At 32.9% G+C, this 21,692-nt stretch overlaps 3 protein-coding genes across 3 annotated transcripts; 1 reads left to right on the top strand and 2 right to left on the bottom strand.

The window, feature by feature from the left end:
* Positions 1–1,195: 1,195 nt before the first annotated feature.
* Positions 1,196–6,586, top strand: LOC132731879 (uncharacterized; the record flags this gene model as incomplete). Its single annotated transcript, XM_060718177.1, is given in 4 exon segments — positions 1,196–1,262; positions 1,701–1,790; positions 5,717–5,916; positions 6,463–6,586. Coding segments are annotated over 4 exon segments (390 nt in total), but the record flags the coding sequence as incomplete, so codon positions are not given.
* A 2,091-nt stretch (positions 6,587–8,677) lies between these two features.
* On the bottom strand, positions 8,678–14,852 carry LOC132731877 (phosphotriesterase-related protein-like). Its single transcript, XM_060718175.1, has 8 exons — positions 14,205–14,852; positions 13,585–13,747; positions 13,090–13,162; positions 12,333–12,444; positions 11,544–11,696; positions 10,627–10,791; positions 10,006–10,223; positions 8,678–9,048 (listed from the first exon to the last, which is right to left on the bottom strand). Exons 1-8 carry the CDS (start codon positions 14,233–14,235, stop codon positions 8,902–8,904), a joined length of 1,062 nt encoding a protein of 353 aa, XP_060574158.1. The 5' UTR covers positions 14,236–14,852; the 3' UTR covers positions 8,678–8,901.
* A 4,657-nt stretch (positions 14,853–19,509) lies between these two features.
* On the bottom strand, positions 19,510–21,014 carry LOC132731880 (protein yellow-like). The gene has a single exon (XM_060718178.1). It carries the CDS (start codon positions 20,972–20,974, stop codon positions 19,754–19,756), a length of 1,221 nt encoding a protein of 406 aa, XP_060574161.1. The 5' UTR covers positions 20,975–21,014; the 3' UTR covers positions 19,510–19,753.
* Between the last annotated feature and the right edge of the window lie 678 nt (positions 21,015–21,692).

The raw sequence follows: 21,692 nt of genomic DNA, 5'->3' as shown, positions 1-21,692 counted from the left end.
TATCTGATATTTAGATTATTTTAAAGTACATGTATAAACAATTCAAGTAATGATTTGCATGTGTATACAATGAATGACTTTGCCTTGTTTATCACGATGATGTTTTCCTCTGTGTGACTAACGCAGCAAGAGCTATATTTCAATATTATATTTTAGCATTTTCTTTTTAACTTTAAAATAGCATAAAGTGACGTTCACAAAGTGCAATTTAAAAACTCTTTCTCAACTAACACTATTTTACATTTAAATACCTTTTTAAAATTTGTTTATTAAAATCGGCTTAAATCTGGAGGCATACTGCTTTAAATTTAGATACTTTAACAATTTTATTGAAATATAATCTGCACAGTTTAACTACATTGTATTCAAGCATACTATACTTTATTTCAAAATATTTGACACAAACCTTAAATTACGAGTATTACATACATTTACAGTTAAAGTATTTTCATATCTGGTAAAAGATGTAAACTATAAAATTTGCTTTCAAGGTGATTCCGCATTGTCGGCCATGTTTGTTATTCACCAAGTGGGTTCTGGGTTCTAAGTGAAAGTAGGCCAAATTCATATAAAAACAAAGCCGGAAATGTAAAGGAAACGATTTGCGGTTGCACTTTCAAAATTTGTTTGAAAACCTATACAACTAAAGTAAATAAGATAACTAGAATATTTACCTTCGTACTCAGTATTTAAATACATGTGCAAAGTAATGCCTTTTGCTAAAATAATGGCAAAATCGATTTTGTCGGTAATGCAGAGGAATGCTAATTTATTGCACTAAACATAAAGAATTTTCAAAATAATTCCAAATAAAGCAGTACCTTGTGTCCTAGTCACATGTCCTCTTATTTTTGATAGATAATAGTGCAAGACAATCGCCATTTATGGCCTTATAAGCTACCATTATAAACGAAATCCACATACAAATTTAAAAATTAAACCTTTATATTTGATAATAGTGAAGCGTGCCCGTCATGTATACAAAAACAATGTTTTAGCACATTCAGCTATGCTTAACCATTGAACTTTAGAAAATTAACCATTTAATTTTTATCCTGAATTAAAATTCTTTTAAGAATGCAACATTACATCTATATTTTGTCTCCCAATTGTTACGACTTGCCTGTTCACAAATGTTTCCTACATATTTCAGGTTTAAACCTGTTGCGCTGATAATTTTTCGATTGTTTTTCAGGAGTCTGACGAACACGAGAAAGAGAAAATAGAAAAATATGCTGAAGAAAACTTTGGTCTTTTACAATGTAAGTTATCTTATTTTTGGATCAATCATTACAAAGAAATGAAGCTTTTTTATAATTGTCAAAATATCAAAATGAGTATTTGATTAAACCCCAAAAAGCTTAATGTTTGAGTTACCTTAGTTTTGATTTGGATACGTCATTTTGATGTTTGATATAATGGTGCTCTAATACATCTAACAATAGAGCATGTTCATGCTGCACATTCGAGAAGTCCAGAAGGGTAAAGATGAAAAGTTCATCAAATCTGTTTCAACTGTGAAACGACACAGAACGTAAGCAAAACATCAAAACCAAACATTATATCACCTGGAAACAAAATATATTCAAATGCTTCCGATAATTTAAAGTAGATCAGCTTTGATGCTCTTTATTGAGAAACCGCGTTTTTGTTGTTGGCAATGGATACATTGTAAATAGAGCATTACTTTATTTGTGCAGGTACGAACCTTTATGCTGAAAGAGAAAATGTTGAAGCTGTTATGAAACTGATGAGATCTGGTCCAAAGAAGTCTAGGCCTAACCCACCAGGTAAAATATTTTATTCCTGTACACTTCATAATTTACGCTAACCAACTGAATACCGAATGTATCAAGTGATTTCTGTTTAATACTTTGGGTCCTTTTGTACTTTAAGTAAACAACTTTGCTGACGTTTTTGTTGTGTAACATATTCAAAACTATGCAAAATCCATGATCTTTATGATCATAGCAAGTTACACATTTTGAGGCATTAATTTTCCCCTATATTACGGTTTTTATAAAAGGTATAATTGAGGATTCCGGAAAGTCGAATATATTTTCCATCCTTTTTCTGTACCCATTGCAATCTGGCATATCAATACAAATAAAATGCTCTGTGCAAGTTGCATAAATATAGAATCTATTTACCTTTGTTATTTCCATTTTCTTCATGTCTTCGAGACATTGTACCTGAAATGCACAAAACATACCGGCAAGTGGGATCTTTAACTTAAGTATTGATCGACATCTTCCATAATTAGAGATACTTTTGTTGATTCTCAGTTTGTGATTTTATAGTCACCAGTGCTAAAATTCAAAGGTCAATAAAACCCTTGTGGCTTAGCGAACCGTTTATATTATGATTGGAAGTCTGTGAACTTTTAAGGTCCAGAAGGTGAGCTGGTTTTAACCCATGGTGTTTTAACACCCGATGTTTGCTAAAATCATCTGTGTTGCGACGCCATATGACCCATGGCGTGTTACTCCGTAGAACAAAATTAACAAACAAGGTCACTGAAAAATGATTTTTACACTTGCTCACACAACCATTATTTATAGACTGATGTATTTTTGTGTCGCCTTTAAAAGGCGACATATAGGGGTTACTTTTGTCGTCGGTGTCGTTGTCGGTGTCGTTGTCGGTGTCGGCGTCCCCTTAAGCTTGTCCGGAGCATAAGTCAGTCATTATAAGTCGGATTGACTTCAAACTTGGTATGCATGCTTCTTATAATGACCCGAAGTGCAGTGCACAAGAACCGGTACTCTGCACCTCTTATTTATTGAGTTATTGCCCTTTGTTAATTTTCATACTTTATTGTTGTCCGGGCCATTTCTCCTAAAATATAAAATCTATGGACTTGAAACTTCATAGTATGATAGATCTCATTAAGAAGTGCAGTGCACAAGAACTGGTAATCTGCATTTCTTTTTGAGTTATTGCTCTTTGTTAATTTTCATACTTTATTTTTGTCCAGGCCATTTCTTCTAAAGTATAAAAGCTATGGTCATGAAACTTCATAGGATAATAGATCTCATTAAGAAGAGGTGCAGTGCTCAAGAACTGGTTCTCTGCATTTCTTATTTTTTGAGTTATTGCCCTTTGTTAATTTTCATACTTTATTTTTGTCCAGGTCATTTCTCATAAATTATAAAAGCTTTAGACTTGAAACTTCATAGGATGATAGATCTTATTGATAAGAAGTGCAGTACACAGAAACTGATGCTCTGCATTTCTTATTTTTGAGTTATTGCCCTTTGTTGATTTTCAAATTTCATTTTTGTCCTGGCCATTTCTCCTAAACTATATTGTTCACAAGGCGACACATCCGACTCGCGGAGTTCTAGTTAAATGTAATAACATACTTTTCACTTTGCTAAAAATTCATTTTACAAACATTTTGACAAGAGTCTTGACTTTCCGGATATATTTCATTTATGAATATTTGATTCGTTATTCGTTGGTTTCTGTAATTAAGTACGGTTTACTGAAAGATTTAAATGATTGGAAAGTTCTGATACTTTATCTGATACTTGCGTCCCAATGGCCTAGTGGTTAGGATAGCGTAGCAGTCGCGAAAATCATAACTTTGATTGTAAATTCTCATAATCAAATTTTACAGTCGCACAAATGGATGATTGGCATGCACAAAAAAACTTAGTAGTAAAGTTTCGCAGAATATTACAATAAAAAAAACATAATCCAATAATTCAGATTCAGTTCTTCAATAAATCTTAATTCTATATCACTAAGGCTAGTAAGGCAAGTGTGTCGGTAACTTAGTTATACATATATCATGTATACCGTTATGCCAGTCTTTTTAAATATGTGTGATTTACTACGAAATGCAACAATTACCGACCAAAGGTCATTGAACATTCAAATGTTGGGTCCATTTTGCCAAACAGTATCCACAATTTTACTAGCAATTGGCGCTCGTGAAAATATTTTGAAAAGAAATGCCATATTGTTAAGGTACACATTTTCTCAAACCAAACACATGTTCTTTATTCTATATCTTGAAATAAATTCCACGCGCCTGGTGGATCATAACTTCGAATATTGAAAATGTACAATACAGTAAAAACCCTAAATAAATACCACTATCGGGACTGGACCAAAGTGGTCTTAATTGCGGGGTGGTCTTAATTGTGAATATTATTTCTTACACACTTTTTGACCATGGTCTATTTAAGTCATTTTGTATGAACAAACAAAATGTATCCACCTACAAATACAATATAAAAATGTTATTAACATCTGATGGGGAGAAAGAAATTTATATCAAATTCTATTTGGTTTGATTTCAATATTATATGATGTACATAATTCACCCATCGAATAATAAAAAATTCTTCGCAAAAGCAACATTCAACCACCTATAAAATTTAGATTCTCACCTTATTTAATACAATATCCAAATTATAAGGTGTTTTCAAGGTGTTTTTAAATCGGTGGTCTCAATAGTGGGGTCAAAGAACAAAACAAGAATTGGGTCTTAATTTGGTGGTGTAATTTGGGAAAGCGACGTGGTCTTCATTCTGGGTCATATAACCACTTACATAAAGATTTGAAAATTCCGTACTTTTAAAGGTCTGAATAGAGTGGTCTTAAGTAGAGATTCTACTGTGATCGAGATTTAAACAAAGTTACTCAATAAGAATAAAATTTCTGAGAACTTATTACATTATTTTAGTAGTAAATAGAAATATAATTTCTACCACCTGCAGCAGTGTTTGACTTTTAATTTCAAATAATTGATTGCTCTGCGTTACATACCACGACACTTGCAGACTTTTTTGTGCCCCACATTGAGGGGGGGGGGGCATTTAATTTAACCCTTGTCCGTCTGCTGTCCTTCCGTCCGTCCGATCTCTTTTGTGTCACACGTGGCTCAAAAGGTATTTGATCTAGAGTCATGAAACTTGACAGGAATATTGATCAGCATATGTAGTTGTGCACAGGTCTAGGTATTTTCATGTGGATTTATTTAGTATTTTTGTGAGTTTTTAGAGTTTTTGTTCTTGACTTAGTAAAAATTTGTAATTTTCAACTTGTGTTACACGTAGCTCAAACTATTTGATATAGGGTCATGAAACTTTACAGGAATGTTGATCAGCATGTGAAGTTGTGCACCTTGGGTTTCTCCTGTGGATTTATCCAGAATTTGTTTTTGACCTTGACTTTGTAAAAACTGTTTCATTATGTTGTGATATTATAATTTGTTCATTGAGTGCTTGAGTTAGAAACAACAACTTTACAGCAATAATGATAACATCACTGTATCACTGTGAAGCTATGCACCTGGGACTTTGCATGTAGATTTTTTTCAGTTTCCTTAGAGTTATTGCCCTTGACTTACGGTAGTATAGTTTTGCAATTTCCAACTTGTTCATGCATAGCTCAAAATGTATTTGTCCTGCAGGCCTGAAAGTTTACAAGAATGTTGGTCAGCATATGTACTTATGCACATTGGGGTTTGCTTCTGGATTTATTCAGTATTTGTAAAGGTCTTGCCTTTTACTTAGTAAAAGATTTTTAGTTTTCAACTTGTGACACATGTAGCCCAAAATATATATTACCTAGAGTCATAAGATTGACAGTGGAGTGTGGGGGCACCCGTGTCCTATGGACACATTTCTAGTTTACTATTGAGTCACAGGTTTTGCATATTAAATTATTTAAAAGAAATAAATTCAACTACATGACTTTGCAGGTCTCCGAGCTGAATCCACAGTAGCAGGTGAATGGTCTGTCGAAGAAATGTCCAAACTTCTGTTTGAGGAGTCAAAAGAATTATATGACTTGTGTGCTAGGACATTTGACGACGTTTCCGAAACTGTAGGGGAACACTACCCGGAATTGCAGAGGGAAACGAGGCCTGAGAAGCGTTTTATATTCCTCACAATGGGCATTGTAAGTAACATAGCCATGTTTTCTGTTTCTCTTTTTAACATCTTGCTTGTTTTGCCGGTTGTTCAAGTGGCATCAACACTATAATGGTCAAACAGCGGCTTTTTATCTTTACTGATTAAAAAATTCCGTAGATACCCCTCTTTGTATTTAAGGCTTAACAGGGAATGCTAGTATTACCAACATTTTATAAGCTATAGATAGCTTTTCGCATAAAAATAAAACCCCTCCTTGGATTCAAACCGACAACGGTAAATTGATGTTGGCAGTAAACCACTTAGGCCATTTATTATGCCATACAAAGCGTAAGACAGGCCCTTGGTACATGCATTTGTTAAGTTTTGTGTCAAAAGTTTTGTGATGTTTCCATCAACCCTTCTACCATTGTCCGTTTTCAATTAATTTATTAACATTTCTATACCATACAAATACTCCCTGCAATTTATAATTTTCGTTGCCGAAATGTTGGAAAAGATAAATGGGAAGGACTTTTATTTTAAAAGCTGAATATTTATTTAGATAGTAAAAGATTTGTATTTATCGTTTCAGATTGCAGCTGCTTCAGCTGCTCTTGCAGGATAGGAGAACTAAACCAACTTAACGTTATTGTTGAGTTGTTCTTTGTTCACATTACTTGTTTATGAGTAGAATATTAAAACTTTATTGAAATAAACATTGCTTTATTATCATTTAAAGTGGATACATTTTTACCCCAAATTAGCCATATTATAGACGTAAGAACCGACTGCCAATAGTATAATCAAATTAATAGGCAAAGCCAAGGATAAGACTTAGTGTCTGCTCAACTGTCCGTCGTTTTAACGTCTGTACGAAGACTACAGAAAGAAATACGAACACTAGTATGTATGACTTGCACAATATTAAAGTGTAATGATCCGTAATGATCCTAAAATTATCAACACAGTAATAGATCTATCGGTTATTTAAAATGTATACTATGTAGATCTAATAAAAAAACATGAATATTTGCATGGTCTTTAGAAAAAGGTAATGGCGGATTGTATTCTCGCAAAGATTCGCGCACTTACCCCAATCCAACAGAAATTACTCTTTCATTATAAACGATGATAAAAGACTGACATTGATAGTCATATATATTTATATATTATATTGAATCAACATTGAAACAGACGCTGAATATGCATTATGCTAATGCAAAAATAGTTGTGTAAGAGAAGCATTGCCTGCGGATTATTTTTGACAAGTTTCACATATCATACTAAATTAAAAATGTTTTTCCGAGACCTGTAAGACTGTTAGTTATAACTTGTAAGACTTCACTTAGTCTGTCCTAGGGCAATCCTGATTGGGAGCTACTTTAATTGTTGCACCTTTCTTTTCAAACATGTTTGGAAACTTAATGTGACGTCATTAAGGTACACAGAAAAACACATAGCGTTGGAACTTCGAGAGATAATTTCGGCAACTTCCGCCGAACTTCTTGTTTCGTCTTGAACCATTTTTTAACCTGCCAGGTGTTGTGTCTTGACACAATTTCATATTACCCGAATTGTGTAATCGGGAGCTGCACAATCAAGTTTGCTAATACTTTCCGAACCTTATGTTTTAGGCAGTCACACTGTCCCCTGTTGACATGCAAGATTTGTCATCTCCCGTTTAGTAGCGCAACGAGTTCAAAGAACTATGGCTATAATTATTACTAATTTAAGCAAAAATTAAGAGTAAACATATTGATTCTCACTTAAGTTGAGCGTGTGGAAATATTCGTCCTTCAGGGAACGATAAATTTTCAGGCCGAAGATCGGTCTAAATCAGTTTGACTTTACAGGGAAAAACTGAACATAAAAGTTTTCATTGGTCATTTTAAAATTGAAATTAAATCTGGGAATCTGATTGGCTATTAAATATAATGTAAAGGATAGTTCTTATCATTCTAAGATAGTTTTAAACTAAAATGCAAAAGGATAGTTCTTGCCATCATAAAATATAATGTAAAGGATTTCACAAGATAGTTGTATAACTTTAATTAAATTGCTCTGTAACAATCTGTAACAATCTTTCCACAATTTTACACTGCATAGAACTACCTACACGAGTTTATTTTACACCGGATCAGAGTGTTAATTTTTGTCAAATAACGAGAATTATATCGAAACTTATATAAGGTACTCTAAGTTTATGGTGCTCGGTGTTAAATGATTACTAATGTCTGTATTTGGGTGTTCAATTTCATATCTTTTTGCATATCATTTTTCAAGATAAATAACTCTACAAGAATTGTCATTGTTATGCAGAATTGTCATTGTTATGCAATATAAACGTCGTGGAGTATCTTTTAAAAGATATTTGAGCCGCGTCACAACAAAACAAACGTTATGCGTTTGCGACCAGCATGGATCCAGACCAGCCTGTGCATCCACGCAGTCTGATCAGGATCCATGCTGTTCGCTATCAGTTTCTCTACTTGTTATATGGTTTGTAAGCGAACAGCATGGATCCTGATTAGACTGCGCGGATACGCAGGCTGGTCTGGATCCATGCTGGTCGCAAACCCATTATGTTGGTTTTGTCGTGACGCGGCTCATTTCTTGGTTCTTGTATTTTGTGTACTCTTTCGATAAATCCGAGTTTTACAAGCTTTGAAAATACATGTGGGTGAAAATAGATATTTGTACTGGGCAATAGAAAGACTCTAGTGATGCGACACCTGGTTTTCAATGGTTGAATGGCAACCATTTGTTTGTTTTTTTAAATGTTTTATTCTTCATTGTATAGCATAACATTTTCTAATGTTTTGGTATCTTGTCAAAATGAATATTGAAACAATATTCTTAATAGTAAGCAAAGAAAATCAAAACATGTAAACATGTGCAGAAACAACTTCAACCTTGTTATAAACATTTAGTAATCAAAATAAGCAGAAATTAAAATAGGTCAACACGTCAACACCAGAGCTGGTTCAGGTTCTTAATTTTCTATATACTTGTTATATAGTAGTTTATATTGTCAATAATTATGTTTAGTGAAGGTAAGCCATGTTTGCGGATTGTACTTCATTATTTTATCAACATTATCTCGCGAGATCCCGCGTGCTAACATTCTCGGCACAACTTGAAGCAGCATATGTGAAAATCCATGACCGCCATATTTCATCTGAAACAACAACCGCAAATAATGAAAACATATTGAACATGACACTGTAGTTTAACGATCAATGATATTTTCCAGTTTTTTGCACAGTCGACTTTTATGTACTTTCAACGAATCTAAATAATTTAAGAGAGTTAAGGTTAGAAGATTTTCCTTCCATAGAAACTGTTACTTGTATAATTTCAAAAGGTGCAGACAATTATTAAAGCCGACACGAGCTATATACGAATGAACGTCAATCGGATTACTCTTTATTGAAGCTACGCATTAGATTGTCCCCTCGTGACCTTTCAAGCAGCCAATCCTCGGCGAGCTTTCACAATTTTAAAAGCAATGTGGATTCTAATTTCAACCGATGGAAAACCAATACTGAGTAGGTAATTGAGAAACAATTTTGGCGTTGCCCACACAGCAGACAGGTAAACTGTATGGTTAAACAATCTACATGCATGAGATACCTTTAGTAGATCTGAACTTTAGTCAGATTATTATGAAGGTAAGACCTTCCGTATCAAATTTTCCATTTAGAAAAAACTTTGAAGAAGTAAATTAACAGCTCAAAGATAATTAAACGACAAGGGAAATCCCTTTCAACATGTATACTTAACATTGATTTTAAAGACAAAATTTTAATACAACCCTTTTATGTACACCAGAACAACCTATAATATTACGTATTTTGATTTTTGAGAACTAAGGTGCTTGTATGAAACTAATGGAAACGATAATTTTCGTAAAACTCCCATGCTAAAATAAGGACTATAAATATACTCATCCTGTATTTGTTGATCAGGGTAAAAAAATGCAATTATGTTTTTGTAATACAAATATACTTCAAGTATTGGAAGTATTCCAAGTAAAACGCACCAAACCAAAGATACATAATTAATCCGTACTTTACGAAGGCGTACATGTAGGAATAAAATGGTCATCGGCATCGAAAGTTTGAATGTTACCTACCAAAGTATGCTTAGTATGAATGTCATGGCCAACTGTTATCCTATCTTGGTACCCGGCTTCTATGAGAGCCGATATATTCTTGATTCTTGTGGCGTCACAAGGCATGTCCGTGTCGTCATGAAGTTGATAATATGACGTCTCAAGTCCAAAATGGTCGTATTCGACGTAACAGCCAGTTGCAGCAAATTCCAGTAGCTCGGGAATGTTGAAAAATGTCCCTGTGAATAAATGAAGAAGACATTCATATAATATCTTAAAAAATAAAATTTAACGACAAAAAGAAGGGAATTTGCGAAACGAAAAGTGATATAAAACACGTCAGTTATACTAGGTTTATGACGGTAATTTGTAAATGTCTGCAATTTATTTTAGCTTACTTAAAGAATCATATTTCTAGCCTAGTGGATTCTTTTATTTGTTTGCATGTCAAGTGCTTATTGGAGCACTTTTAACTTATTATATTTCTTATATTTCCTCCGAAATTTAAGGAATCGTTTACTAGCAATGACCACTTCCATATAAAATGTACGTAATGTGTGACCTTTCTTATTTTGTTTTATATGTAAGAATAAGTTTTCAACTTAAAGAACAAATGATTATGATGAAAGAAAAAGATCTTACTGTCCATATGAGACATAACAACTCTGTCAGCATGTCCCCCGGCCTCTTGGTAAATTTTCATTATTTCAAATGGCGCGGCCGAGTTCCAGCCAGGGTGTATTATTACTGGACATCCGGTTGCAGCCTCGACTTCAGCAGTAGCACGAAGAACTTTTCTCTCTGAATCTTAAATTAGCAAAATAAGACATTGCTTAATAAACTAGCTTACCCATACTGACAAGCATTTTTAATAATGTTCAGTTTCGTTAAATTGTATTTCATTGAAAGCTACTTTGACCATTACTTAAAAGATAACAAGTAGAAATGATGTACATGTATAAATAACAGAAAAGAAATAAAAAAGAATTCGGAAAATAAAGAAATTCTTAGAAAACTAAGAGAAGAAATTGTAAATTATTCAACGTATTAGAAAAGTATAAACAATTTCGAAATGATATTTGAAACTATAATACTGTTTTTTAAAGATATATTATGCTCATCCTTGAGTAAAATATTGTAACCACAGTAATTTGTTGAAATCTACGAAATTCTTATAGAATGTTAGAATGTGCTTAATTTTAATCTAAGGATTAATGAGCTATGTATGGGAAGCTGCGTACCCCATTAAAGGACAAGTAAAGTTTTATTTTCTAAAAAGCCTTGCCAGGTTTTTAATGACACTAATGTCTAAATATTTATATTATGGCCGCCTACAGCGTGTAGAATTTTAAACAAAATATTCGGAAATTATACAGAAAAACAAATGTTACAAAAACATACCCCCCACAAAAACAACAACAAAAACAACAAAAACAAACAAAAAACAACAAAAAACAAAAACAAACAACTGAAAACTAAACCCTCTCCCTTTTAATGGAATGCTGTACGTGTTAAAAGAAGCCAGATTCTACGTACATGTACAGGCAATAGAATATTACCTGTCATTGGCCAGGAACAACCCACTTCTCCAATTATCCCGGCTTTAACACTAGTTCCCGCGCACCCTTCAGTTAGTTCTTTTAACATAAGCTCAGCATACTTCTCTTGGGTTAAATGTGCCGTACCGGGTCTCGATGGTTCTATGTAATACCCTGAAATATTTAAGTTAAGACATTGCTTTTTTGTACATGTTTTGCGACAAAAGTTTTATTTTTACCGATTCTTTTTATGCTATATTTAAACACAAAAAAGAAATTATGACAACGAAAACAAACAAACAATAGAAAACAGGCAAGCGATTGTAGCTTATTAAATAGCGTCTTATTAAAGGCCCATTTGCCTCGGAAAGGCTATTATTTTTATTTATCAAAAACTTTCTATTTTTAGTATCTTAATATTGTGTTTCAAAAATATATATACTCACATTTGCTTTCATAGTTATTACACAGTCCTGTATATTTTACTTTGCCTTTCATGTAATTTACTTTAAAAATTTCTTCTTGTGTTTTACTTTTGATTTCGGCTCTCGTGTATTTTAATTTTGTTTGACACTCGTATATTTTACTATGTTTTTCATGTATTTATTTTTGCTTTCGTGGAATGGACTGGGACGCGACGCATCTTACACTTTTGCAAGTCCACTTGGTACATAAAAAATAAAGTATAAATTAATGATCAATATGCTCCTGTACGAGTAATACTCTATTTTACCACAAAAGGTTCATCCGCAATTCATTAAGACCCTGTTCTGCTTGCTTCAAGATGTTCTCATATAATTATGTACTTACCTGTCCCAGCTATAAGGTGCACCCCAGTATCTGCAGATAGTTTGGCAAGTGTCTTTGGATCGGGTTCGATCCCGTACGTTGTATTTTCTACAATCGTGCCTCCTCCACATTTCTGAGAAAAAACAAAGAATTCGGCATATAGAATTAATATATAATATATTAATAATTGGTACTTTATATATTATTCTAATCAAAGGGGCTATGAATATGACAAAACAATTGACGTCATGTGAGTTGATATGATTATGCACATGTATTGGATTATTCTGCAGAATACGTTGACCCTCAAAGAACATCCAGTGATACATTTCTATTGTTTGTATAATTATGAAAAAGATGTCCATTGTAGACATACAGTATAAAGTCTAGGCATAATTCACAGATGTATTGCGGCTGATTTGTCCCCCGCGTACTTTGCTCCGCGAGGCGCAAGACAAAAACAAAATAATACGACAATCACCACTTTGTCGTATTTTGGGTAACTGTTTAATATTTTCATATTGCCACGTGGAGCGAAAAAAAACGACATGACACAAATCCGTCACCATACTGATGTGCAGAGTGGTCTTGCTCTTTACTACAGGTAAAAGTCAATCTCTTTCTGCTCTTACCTGTTAAGGATTTTTAACATATTTTGATTTGACTTAATTATATTGATTTCATAACATTGTGTAAACTGGTGTTGTAGAACATCATTGGCTGATATGCTTAAGTGTTAACTTAACATTACTAGTGAGATATTTAAAATGATATTTACTTTAAAGAAATGAAGTTCGTCTCTTATTGCATCGGTCTCTTCAAACAAATGGTTATTATCGGCACTTGAATATCTGAAATGGTTATAAATATCAGATCTTGAAAACATCTTTCAAAGACAAACCTGATGATATTCATATGAATGAGCAATTTTGATGTTAACGTTGATTTTATTTTTCAGGTTTTCTTTAAATTTTGTTTTATTTTTGTAACATAATGCAGGGTACCGTTTTAAGTAACAACGATCTTATATGGTATATTGAACGAAACAAAAATGACGGCATTTAGATAATGTAATTTAATATTTCAAAGAATACATTCTTAACGTGTATGCTGATATCATTGATTTTTTTTTTTACTGTGAATAATGATCATTATTTTCAGTACATTCTGTGACATGTTTAGTGTAGACAATCACATTATATTCAGACTTATTTCCATGGAAATTATGTGACAAAATCGAGCTTAAAATTAACTGCCTAAAATATATACTCACGGATATTGTGTGACCCACCATCCAAAATCAGGAGCCAACGGACGCTTGCAGTATTCTGGAAACTCAGTTTTAGGCATGCTTTCTACTAGGTAATCAAAGTTACATATAAGATGTTCATGGGCCAACGTAAAGCCAGCATCCTCTGGTTTAATGCATCCTAATACTAAATAGATTAAGACAAATACATATTCACACAAACAAATGTTTAAAGATCAATTATGCAAACTTAATTGTCTTATTAATCATTGAATCCGAAACTTTAAAAATATGACTGCACACTTTCCTACATATTTAAATGCTGTCTATATCTGTTATTTAATAATGATGCAAATATAACGATGAAACATTGAGTTTATCCGTCTACTTATTTAATCCTTCCCATGCTGAATTTGTTAAATGTTGAAAAAATTTGTTATAATAAATGTGCGTAAATTTTAGAGTGTATGAATTTGAGGAATAACGTAGTTCTATACTTGTGGTCATCAAACATATATGAAACAAATAAAATATAATGTTTTTGAATGAAATACATCTTTTTCCCCAACATAAATCGCGAAAAAGAAATTTAATAAATAATTATAAGTTTTTCTCTAACAAATGAATTTGTAATATATTCCTACCTGTCTGAATTTTACCCTCAGCTTCCGTCATTGTTATTATATATCAAATATACACCAGGTATGATGATAGATATTAAGTAAATTAATTTCATTACATATGTATCCAGAAACTGACCTCGATGACTAGAGAGGAGGTGAGATTACACACTTGCACAGATTAAATTAATTGATTGTCATGTAGTACACACAAGAACTTGTCACAAAAGGTATTCGTCACTGAACGCCGAGTTTAAATTTTGCATCTTTAAAGAGATGTGTTTATTTATTACATGCTTTTCGATGGTTTATAGAAATATATCAGTGAGTTAAAAACTGGTAATTTCATTGTTTGAAACAGTGAAATTACCAATTTGATAATTTCACTGTTTTGAATATTTGAGCCCAGTACGTTGCTTCAGTGAAATACAAGCGTTCACAGTACTGGAAACCAACTTAATGACGTGACGTCGTAAATGACGTCACGTTGTATTATTATTTGGCGCCATTTTCAATTAGTACTAACTTAAAATGTCTTTTTAAACGTTTCTATGCATATAATAAAAAGAAAATTTGTTTAGTTTAATGTAAGATCAAAATATATTTCACCTCGAGAACACCAAAAGTTCATATTTCACTCGTGGCTGCGCCACTCGTGAAATATACCTTTTGGTGCTCACTCGGTGAAATATATTCCGATCTTACACTGAACTAAACAAATATCCTCTATGTATTCATACTGTTGTTTTCAAATTTCTTTGTTAAAGTTTGGCAGAAAAGACCAAACAGATGCACTGACAATTTATGTCACTCGTCACGCATGCGCTCAGGAGATAATTGACTCAAAATATTTCTTTGACTTTTTCAACTGGGGTGTTTCCAGTATTCCTACTTGAATATTGTATTTATGATCCTTTTTGACGTCTTGTCTGGTATGCAGGTTTCATACCCTCAAATCCCCTTTGAAATATATTTATATATGATATGATTTACATTTCTCTCATAACTGTTATTTGCCGATCATACTGTTAAAACTATAGTGACAGAATGCGCACTTCTTAAATTATTATTTTTAAAGGATCTTTATGATGATACTAATTTTCACGTGTGGTGTGAATACTATAGTTTATTGTTACATTAAAACAATTAGTCTGTTGTGTTTGTTTATCGTAAGTCAGATCATTTTAAAGCGAAATGTTCCTTGATTATATCTAATGTTTAAGTATGTTGAAAGTATGTTGAAACAAACAAAAATCAAATATAAGAAAAGAACCTGTTAAACATCTTGATTACAATAGTGACAATTGACTTTATATTTTGTTTCTAATGGTAAATAACTTTTAAATTATGTAAAGCAGTGTTTACGTTTGACTACATGTATATTTCTCTTACATTGAATACTTGATATTATTTCATTACTAAAGATAAAGAATATATTATTATTATATTTAAATGACATTTCATCGCTTAGATTCCCCCTAAATCTCTAGTAATAGCGACACTTTAACCCAAGAATACTAAAAATGAGCCAAGATGCGCCCCGGTGTCTTTTTCTCAGTGCAGCTATGTCAAAGACATGAAATAAGTTATCATTTAGTTTATCTTATACATATAAGCATGCCCAATCCTTTAACAAATGGATAATATTTGAAAAATATAATGAGCAACTTCCATATGTTGTTTAATCGGTATAAGAACTACTTGTTGTTAGGTTTGTCGTGAACCCGCTGTGTCAGAGATCGAGTGACTGTCAGCTTTGTATTTCCTGATCTTCGATCAGAAAGTCCAAAAATCAAAAGTTATGCAGTAGAAGTACAGAGTCATTCAAGTAACCATTGACGGCTTGTATGAAACGTTAATTTGTAAAAATGAAAATTGATCAAGTTGTATTTCAAGCTGATGGAAATTGAAATAAAACTATGCAATCGAATTCAATTTTTATAAATATTTTATTTTATTGACTTTGTCTGGCGAATGAGAAGATAGTTCATTTCTGAAAACTTTCATAAAAATTGGAAAAATAATAGAGACAAATCTCTCGGCGACTTTGGTAAAACAATTCTGACTACTTTTTCTGTACAATGGATGAGTGTACACTGCTGATGATGAGTTCATTTTCGTGGATCAAAATTGTATAATGTTGAAAAGATATAAAAAAAGGCTATTCTTCTTTTGAATTAAAATAAGACAGCATTAGTGTTTGTATGAATCATATGCCTGCATTTAATTACTAACGAGTTAAAAATCGTTGCCATTTACGCTCATTATTTGAAATAGACTACATTTGTAGTAGGATATTTCTTCCAATCCTAGATACATGTATATCGTAACATTTTCCGACCGGATATTCAATAAGAAAAGCATGTTCTGGGCTTATTTTCAACGTACGCTCTTGTTCGTTTACTTCAAACCATCTGTCATTCATTGCTGCGAGTTCAAATATCGACTGGGACTTTTGATTGCATTACGTGAGGAAGCTATCAAATAAATTTCGGAACGCCGATTGTTCTATTCAGGTGCCCGCCGGTGTCTGAAATAATGCACCAAAGGGCACCTCCCATCTCATCTCTAAAAAAGAAAAAAAAACATTAAAGATGCGTGGTAGAACTACTTAAAAAGCGTTGATGCATTTCAAAGATTAGCGTAAACTAGAAAGTTTTATATAAATATCTGATACGAGCTATAAAATACAAAATCCTTTTAACAGATATGTTTTTAGATCCCATATAAATGCATGCTTGATATGGTAGATGTCTTTATCGAAGTTTCATCGTCTAGTTTAAAAACCTACAACATTCAATAACTAAGATTTTAAAATTATAGTTATTATAATAAATGAAAGGAATAGGTATTGTGTAGTGTTTGTTTTTCAAAAGCGTCTGATTGTTAAAATGTGTTTTAATATAGCAGGAAAGAAATACTTGGTCACCGGAGCAGGCCGTGGAATTGGTAGAATGCTTTCTAAGATTTTGAGTGATCAAGGTTGCAAAGTTTATGCGTTAGGCCGAACTAAGGAGACTCTGGACACTTTGGCGGGAGAACATTCGAATATAAACACGATACAAGCAGTCGTACGAAATTGGAACGATTTGAGGGTCAAACTTGAAGGTATCGAAGTTCTAGATGGTCTAGTAAACAATGCGGCACTAATGGAAGAAAAATACTGTCCTGCGTTGGATGTTTCTATTGATTATTTACAGAAGACATTTGAAACAAACTTATTTGCGTCAATAAACACTACCCAGATCGTCGCAAAGAAAATGATTGCTGCAAAAAAACAGGATCAATTGTAAAAATTTCAAGCATATAATCACAAGTGAGATTACCACATCATTTAGCATACACCACATCGAAAGCAGCTCTTGACATGGTCACAAAGCAGTTTGCGCTGGAGTTGGGGTCATATGCCATTCGAGTAAACAACATTAATCCGACACTTATCAAAACTGAGTATGTACACCACCTTATAAAAACGTGTTACCTATTGATGACGCTATTATTCAGAGAACACCGCTTGGACGGCTTCCAGAGATAAACGAAGTGGTTTTCCTAATTCTATATTTGCTCAGTGATTTCTCCTCGATGGTGTTCGGAACAACCCACATTATAGACGGTGGAGCTATGTCAGCTTTTGTAACTAAACTATAGCTTAGGTATATTGGGAACAGATCATAACAGAGCGCAAAAGTACAGAACTTTTAACACTTTTATAGAGAAACACCGTTTCACAATGATATACATCGACAGACTGTAATTTATTTCAAACTTTTTCACGTTTATTCAGTCAGTACGACTCTTATATTGATGACATTTGCATTTCCATGTCAACATTTGTAATACACTACACAAGGCTTATTTTAAATGAAAGTTAATTATATTCTGTCTCGTAGTTATGTCATTATTTCTGTTTCTTATAATGAATGCTTTACATGCAGTTATGAAAATCGAAAGTTTTAAGATTTGGTTTATTATCGAATGTTTTATGTGTGTTTGTTGAATTATCTTTGAAATACAACGCGGGTGTCAATGCATGGCGTAACTCTTCATAGAGTCGTTATCTCTGAAATTAATTTTAAGATGTTTTGGACAAGCACCGCGAAAAAAAATTGGCTCAAAGAAAAAAATCTGCAACTGCTAGCCCTGCTCAATGTGCACACGAACTCCTTATGATCAAGTTAACATCAGTAAGTTTCAATGAATAACACATAAGCTATAAAATTTATTTCTTTGGCCGTTCATTTCGTAAAGATCCTGTTACACAATTTTGTTATGGTTTTAAATTATAAATATGCTGCTCAAATTAAGTTCATGGGTCGAAGAATAGGCAACATAGATTAAAAAGCAAAACTTAATTTTATGTTAATTTATGGAAATTAAGCGCACGGCAGGAAAACATTTTCGGCAAACTGTCATCAAGACTAAAGTTCGGATCTACTTAATAATATTTTCTTGCATTTAAATTTATTATGAGCTGAGCTGATTTCGATTAGATTGACTGTCAGTGATACGTATTTAATTTCACAGGAAGAAAAAGCTTTATTAATATTAGCATTAGTCAACAAAACATTTGTCAATATAGTTAACATAGTTTATGTAAAAAACACTAAATGAACTAGTACTTAATACATTTTACTCGTACTTACTTACCTTGCGTTTAAAAATATCTCATAAAAAAGAATACGTTTGTGAAGCTGTGTTCCTGTACTGTAATGTTATTTTTTCTTTTTTGTGTTAAGTAATGTAAAGTTAAATATTAATTGACCAAGTTAAAGTTTAAAGTGTGAAGTTTGAAGTCTGACGTTTTTATTTGTATTAAAAACAATAACATTTGCAACAAATGATTAACAGTACAAAACATAAAACTTATTTATTTATTCAAAATCAAAATAGTTTATCCATATTCAATGGAACGAGTATGGCAACAATATGCACATGAGTTTAGATTTTTGTTTACCCTTGTGCTGTATTTAAGCACGTTGACATGCCCATTCCTTTTCATTTACTGACCACTACTCCCGGCCCTATTTTTGTGTGGTGTTCCTCTGCCTGCTTATGCCATTTTTTCCAAATTAGTTCTTTTGCCCGGGATAATTCAAGTTACATTGTATCAAATTGATCCCTTTTGCAACATAATTTATTAAATATGACTCCATGTTTCATACATGTCATATTAGGTGTAATATGAATAAATAAGCACTACATTGTTGACAATACAATTTATTCAATTCAGAGCATTCAACTCTCGATACCTGATTGTTGTGCACACACACGCACACAAACGCACACAAACGCATACACACATATATACACAGATACATCCGTACTTCACACTTTAGACTTCAAAAACATTCACGCTTAAGACTTCATACTACAAACTTCATACTTCCAATATCAAACTTCAGAATTCAAACATCGAAATTCATACCATACTCATCACACTTTACGTTCAAACTTCATACTTTTAACAGATTATCTATGAGAGTGCGAAGTCTGAAATTCAAAAATCGTCACTAGTCATTCGTATAATGATGTAAGAATTAATCATTTCCTAAAAATATTCATTTTCTTTACATTCAACCAAACAACCCCGGTACCATCGATTTCGCGGTTCTTTCAATTGCCCTGTACAAATAGCTATTTTCATCCACATTTATCTTCCATATAAACATATTTGTGACATTTCCAGAGAAACTCATTTTATGTTTATTAAAATAATTCAGTTTATTGGCAACAAACCAAAGATCTGTTCCATTAAAACCAAAAGTATCCACCCAAACAACAGAAGAATTGTTTGCAACAAGCAACGTTTCTGTACCCATAGAAACAACGTCATTTTTAGGTACGGTTGCTTTATAGACAGCGTTCTGTTCAAATCCTGCATAAAATATTGATCTCTGTCCGCAAACCATTCCATCCGAACCACCGCTCTTGTTTCCGACGTTTATTACGTGCCTGCCAAATTCTGAGCTTTTGTTACGTAGTATTGACGTTGGGACGGCGTATAGTTTATGCGTTGTCAATGGGGTATAGTACACAAACTTAAAATCTGCAGACATTGCAATACCATCAATTGGAGCAGATATCAGATTGTCTTGTAAACCAGGTATGAGAGGTTGTGCCTTCATTGTTTCGTGAACGAAAAAATACGACATATTATTGATGACGTCATAAACATACAATTTTGCGTCACGTGTATCGGTGATGTATGCGTAGCGTGCTTGTCCTTGAACATAATCCAGCATAATATCATTCATAAAGTTGGATACTGGAGAAACTACGTTTGCCGGGAATGTATAGCTCTTTATCATTTTCTTTGTTGCAATTTCTATAACAACCAGTTTTGGTGGACAGTTTTTCTGTGAGGGTAATGGAGAGCCCTTCCCAATATCAATAATCCACATGTACCCTGTGTTCGGATCTACTTCCATACTCTGAACATACTGAAATGCATCACAGTCGCCAATTTTATTCATTTCCCAACTAGGAAACGGCCGCAAAACGGGCGACTTTCCTGTTCGAGGAACAAGCACGTTTAGAGTCGAAGGAACTCCTTGGCGCCATCTCGGAACCGTTACAAATACGTCATCTTTATGTACCTTTATCCCTGTGATTATGTTATTTTCGACAACATAATTGCCATTGAACAAAAGTGTCTGTTTTTCCCACTCAGTTTTCCACTCATAGTCAACGGTAGCTAACTCAAATACTATCTCACCGGTTTGTGATGCTTGTAACATTTCAATTGTCACAAAACAAAATACAAGAACCAAAACGCTGTTGACACCGACAATCATGCTTCACGTTTGAAGTTTAACACTGGTGAGTTTTAAAAGAGGAACACATGTCAAAGAGTAATATGGGACGTACATTTGTAATATGATAAACTATTTAATGAATATATCATATTCACCCTGTACAAGTGTCGGTCTTGTTCGCCATTTAAAGGAGATAAGCTGAGATCCAGAAGCATAAATCCTTACACATCCAGTTGGATATTTCAACGAATTAATGGACAGAATAAAGAACTTATTCAGAATAAATTCTTAAAAGATTTTTAGACAGTTCTGATTGAAAGACGTTTAAAATTCCTATTTAAATGATTTACACAATTTAAATCATTATATTCTTTAAAAAAACTGACCGAGCGAATGATCCTAGATATTGCACAGAATACCTACATCAAATGAAACACAAAACTCGATCAAATGTTTCAGTACTGTTACGTAAATGTAGTCCCTTTAAGAATTATACTGGTGTTTTAAATAAATATGTGTAAAAATAAATCAAAGTTTCGGTTAATTAGCAGAAGTTTTAAACAGCAAAGAATGTGTATGATTGCTAATTGAATTAATTAATTCGCTAAAAATATTTTCTTAACATTCTCGCTAGATTATTTTCTATCCCAAAGTATTGGATCATTTTTAAAAGTGTGAACATTTCAAAAGTGGTTAACAATAGAAATTCTAATTTGAATAAGCGATTATAAATACGCTTGTATAGTCTTAACATTTA

Source organism: Ruditapes philippinarum, unplaced genomic scaffold, assembly GCF_026571515.1.
Source record: "Ruditapes philippinarum isolate M1 unplaced genomic scaffold, ASM2657151v2 ctg8370_1_1_1_1, whole genome shotgun sequence".
NCBI classification, from domain to species: Eukaryota; Metazoa; Mollusca; class Bivalvia; order Venerida; family Veneridae; genus Ruditapes; species Ruditapes philippinarum.
Note: the sequence above shows the minus strand (reverse complement) of the source record. Positions and strands in the feature narration are given on the sequence as shown.

What these genes read in the sequence shown, in the direction of transcription:
- LOC132731877 (XM_060718175.1), bottom strand. Translation starts at nt 14,235, where the DNA reads ATGACGGAAGCTGAGGGTAAAATTCAGACAG. An exon ending in TGAGGGTAAAATTCAGACAG is followed by an intron (nt 13,748 to 14,204) that starts GTAGGAATATAT and finishes TAATCTATTTAG; the next exon opens with TATTAGGATGCATTAAACCA. An exon ending in TGGTGGGTCACACAATATCC is followed by an intron (nt 13,163 to 13,584) that starts GTGAGTATATAT and finishes TAACCATTTCAG; the next exon opens with ATATTCAAGTGCCGATAATA.
- LOC132731880 (XM_060718178.1), bottom strand. Translation starts at nt 20,974, where the DNA reads ATGATTGTCGGTGTCAACAGCGTTTTGGTTCTTGTATTTTGTTTTGTG.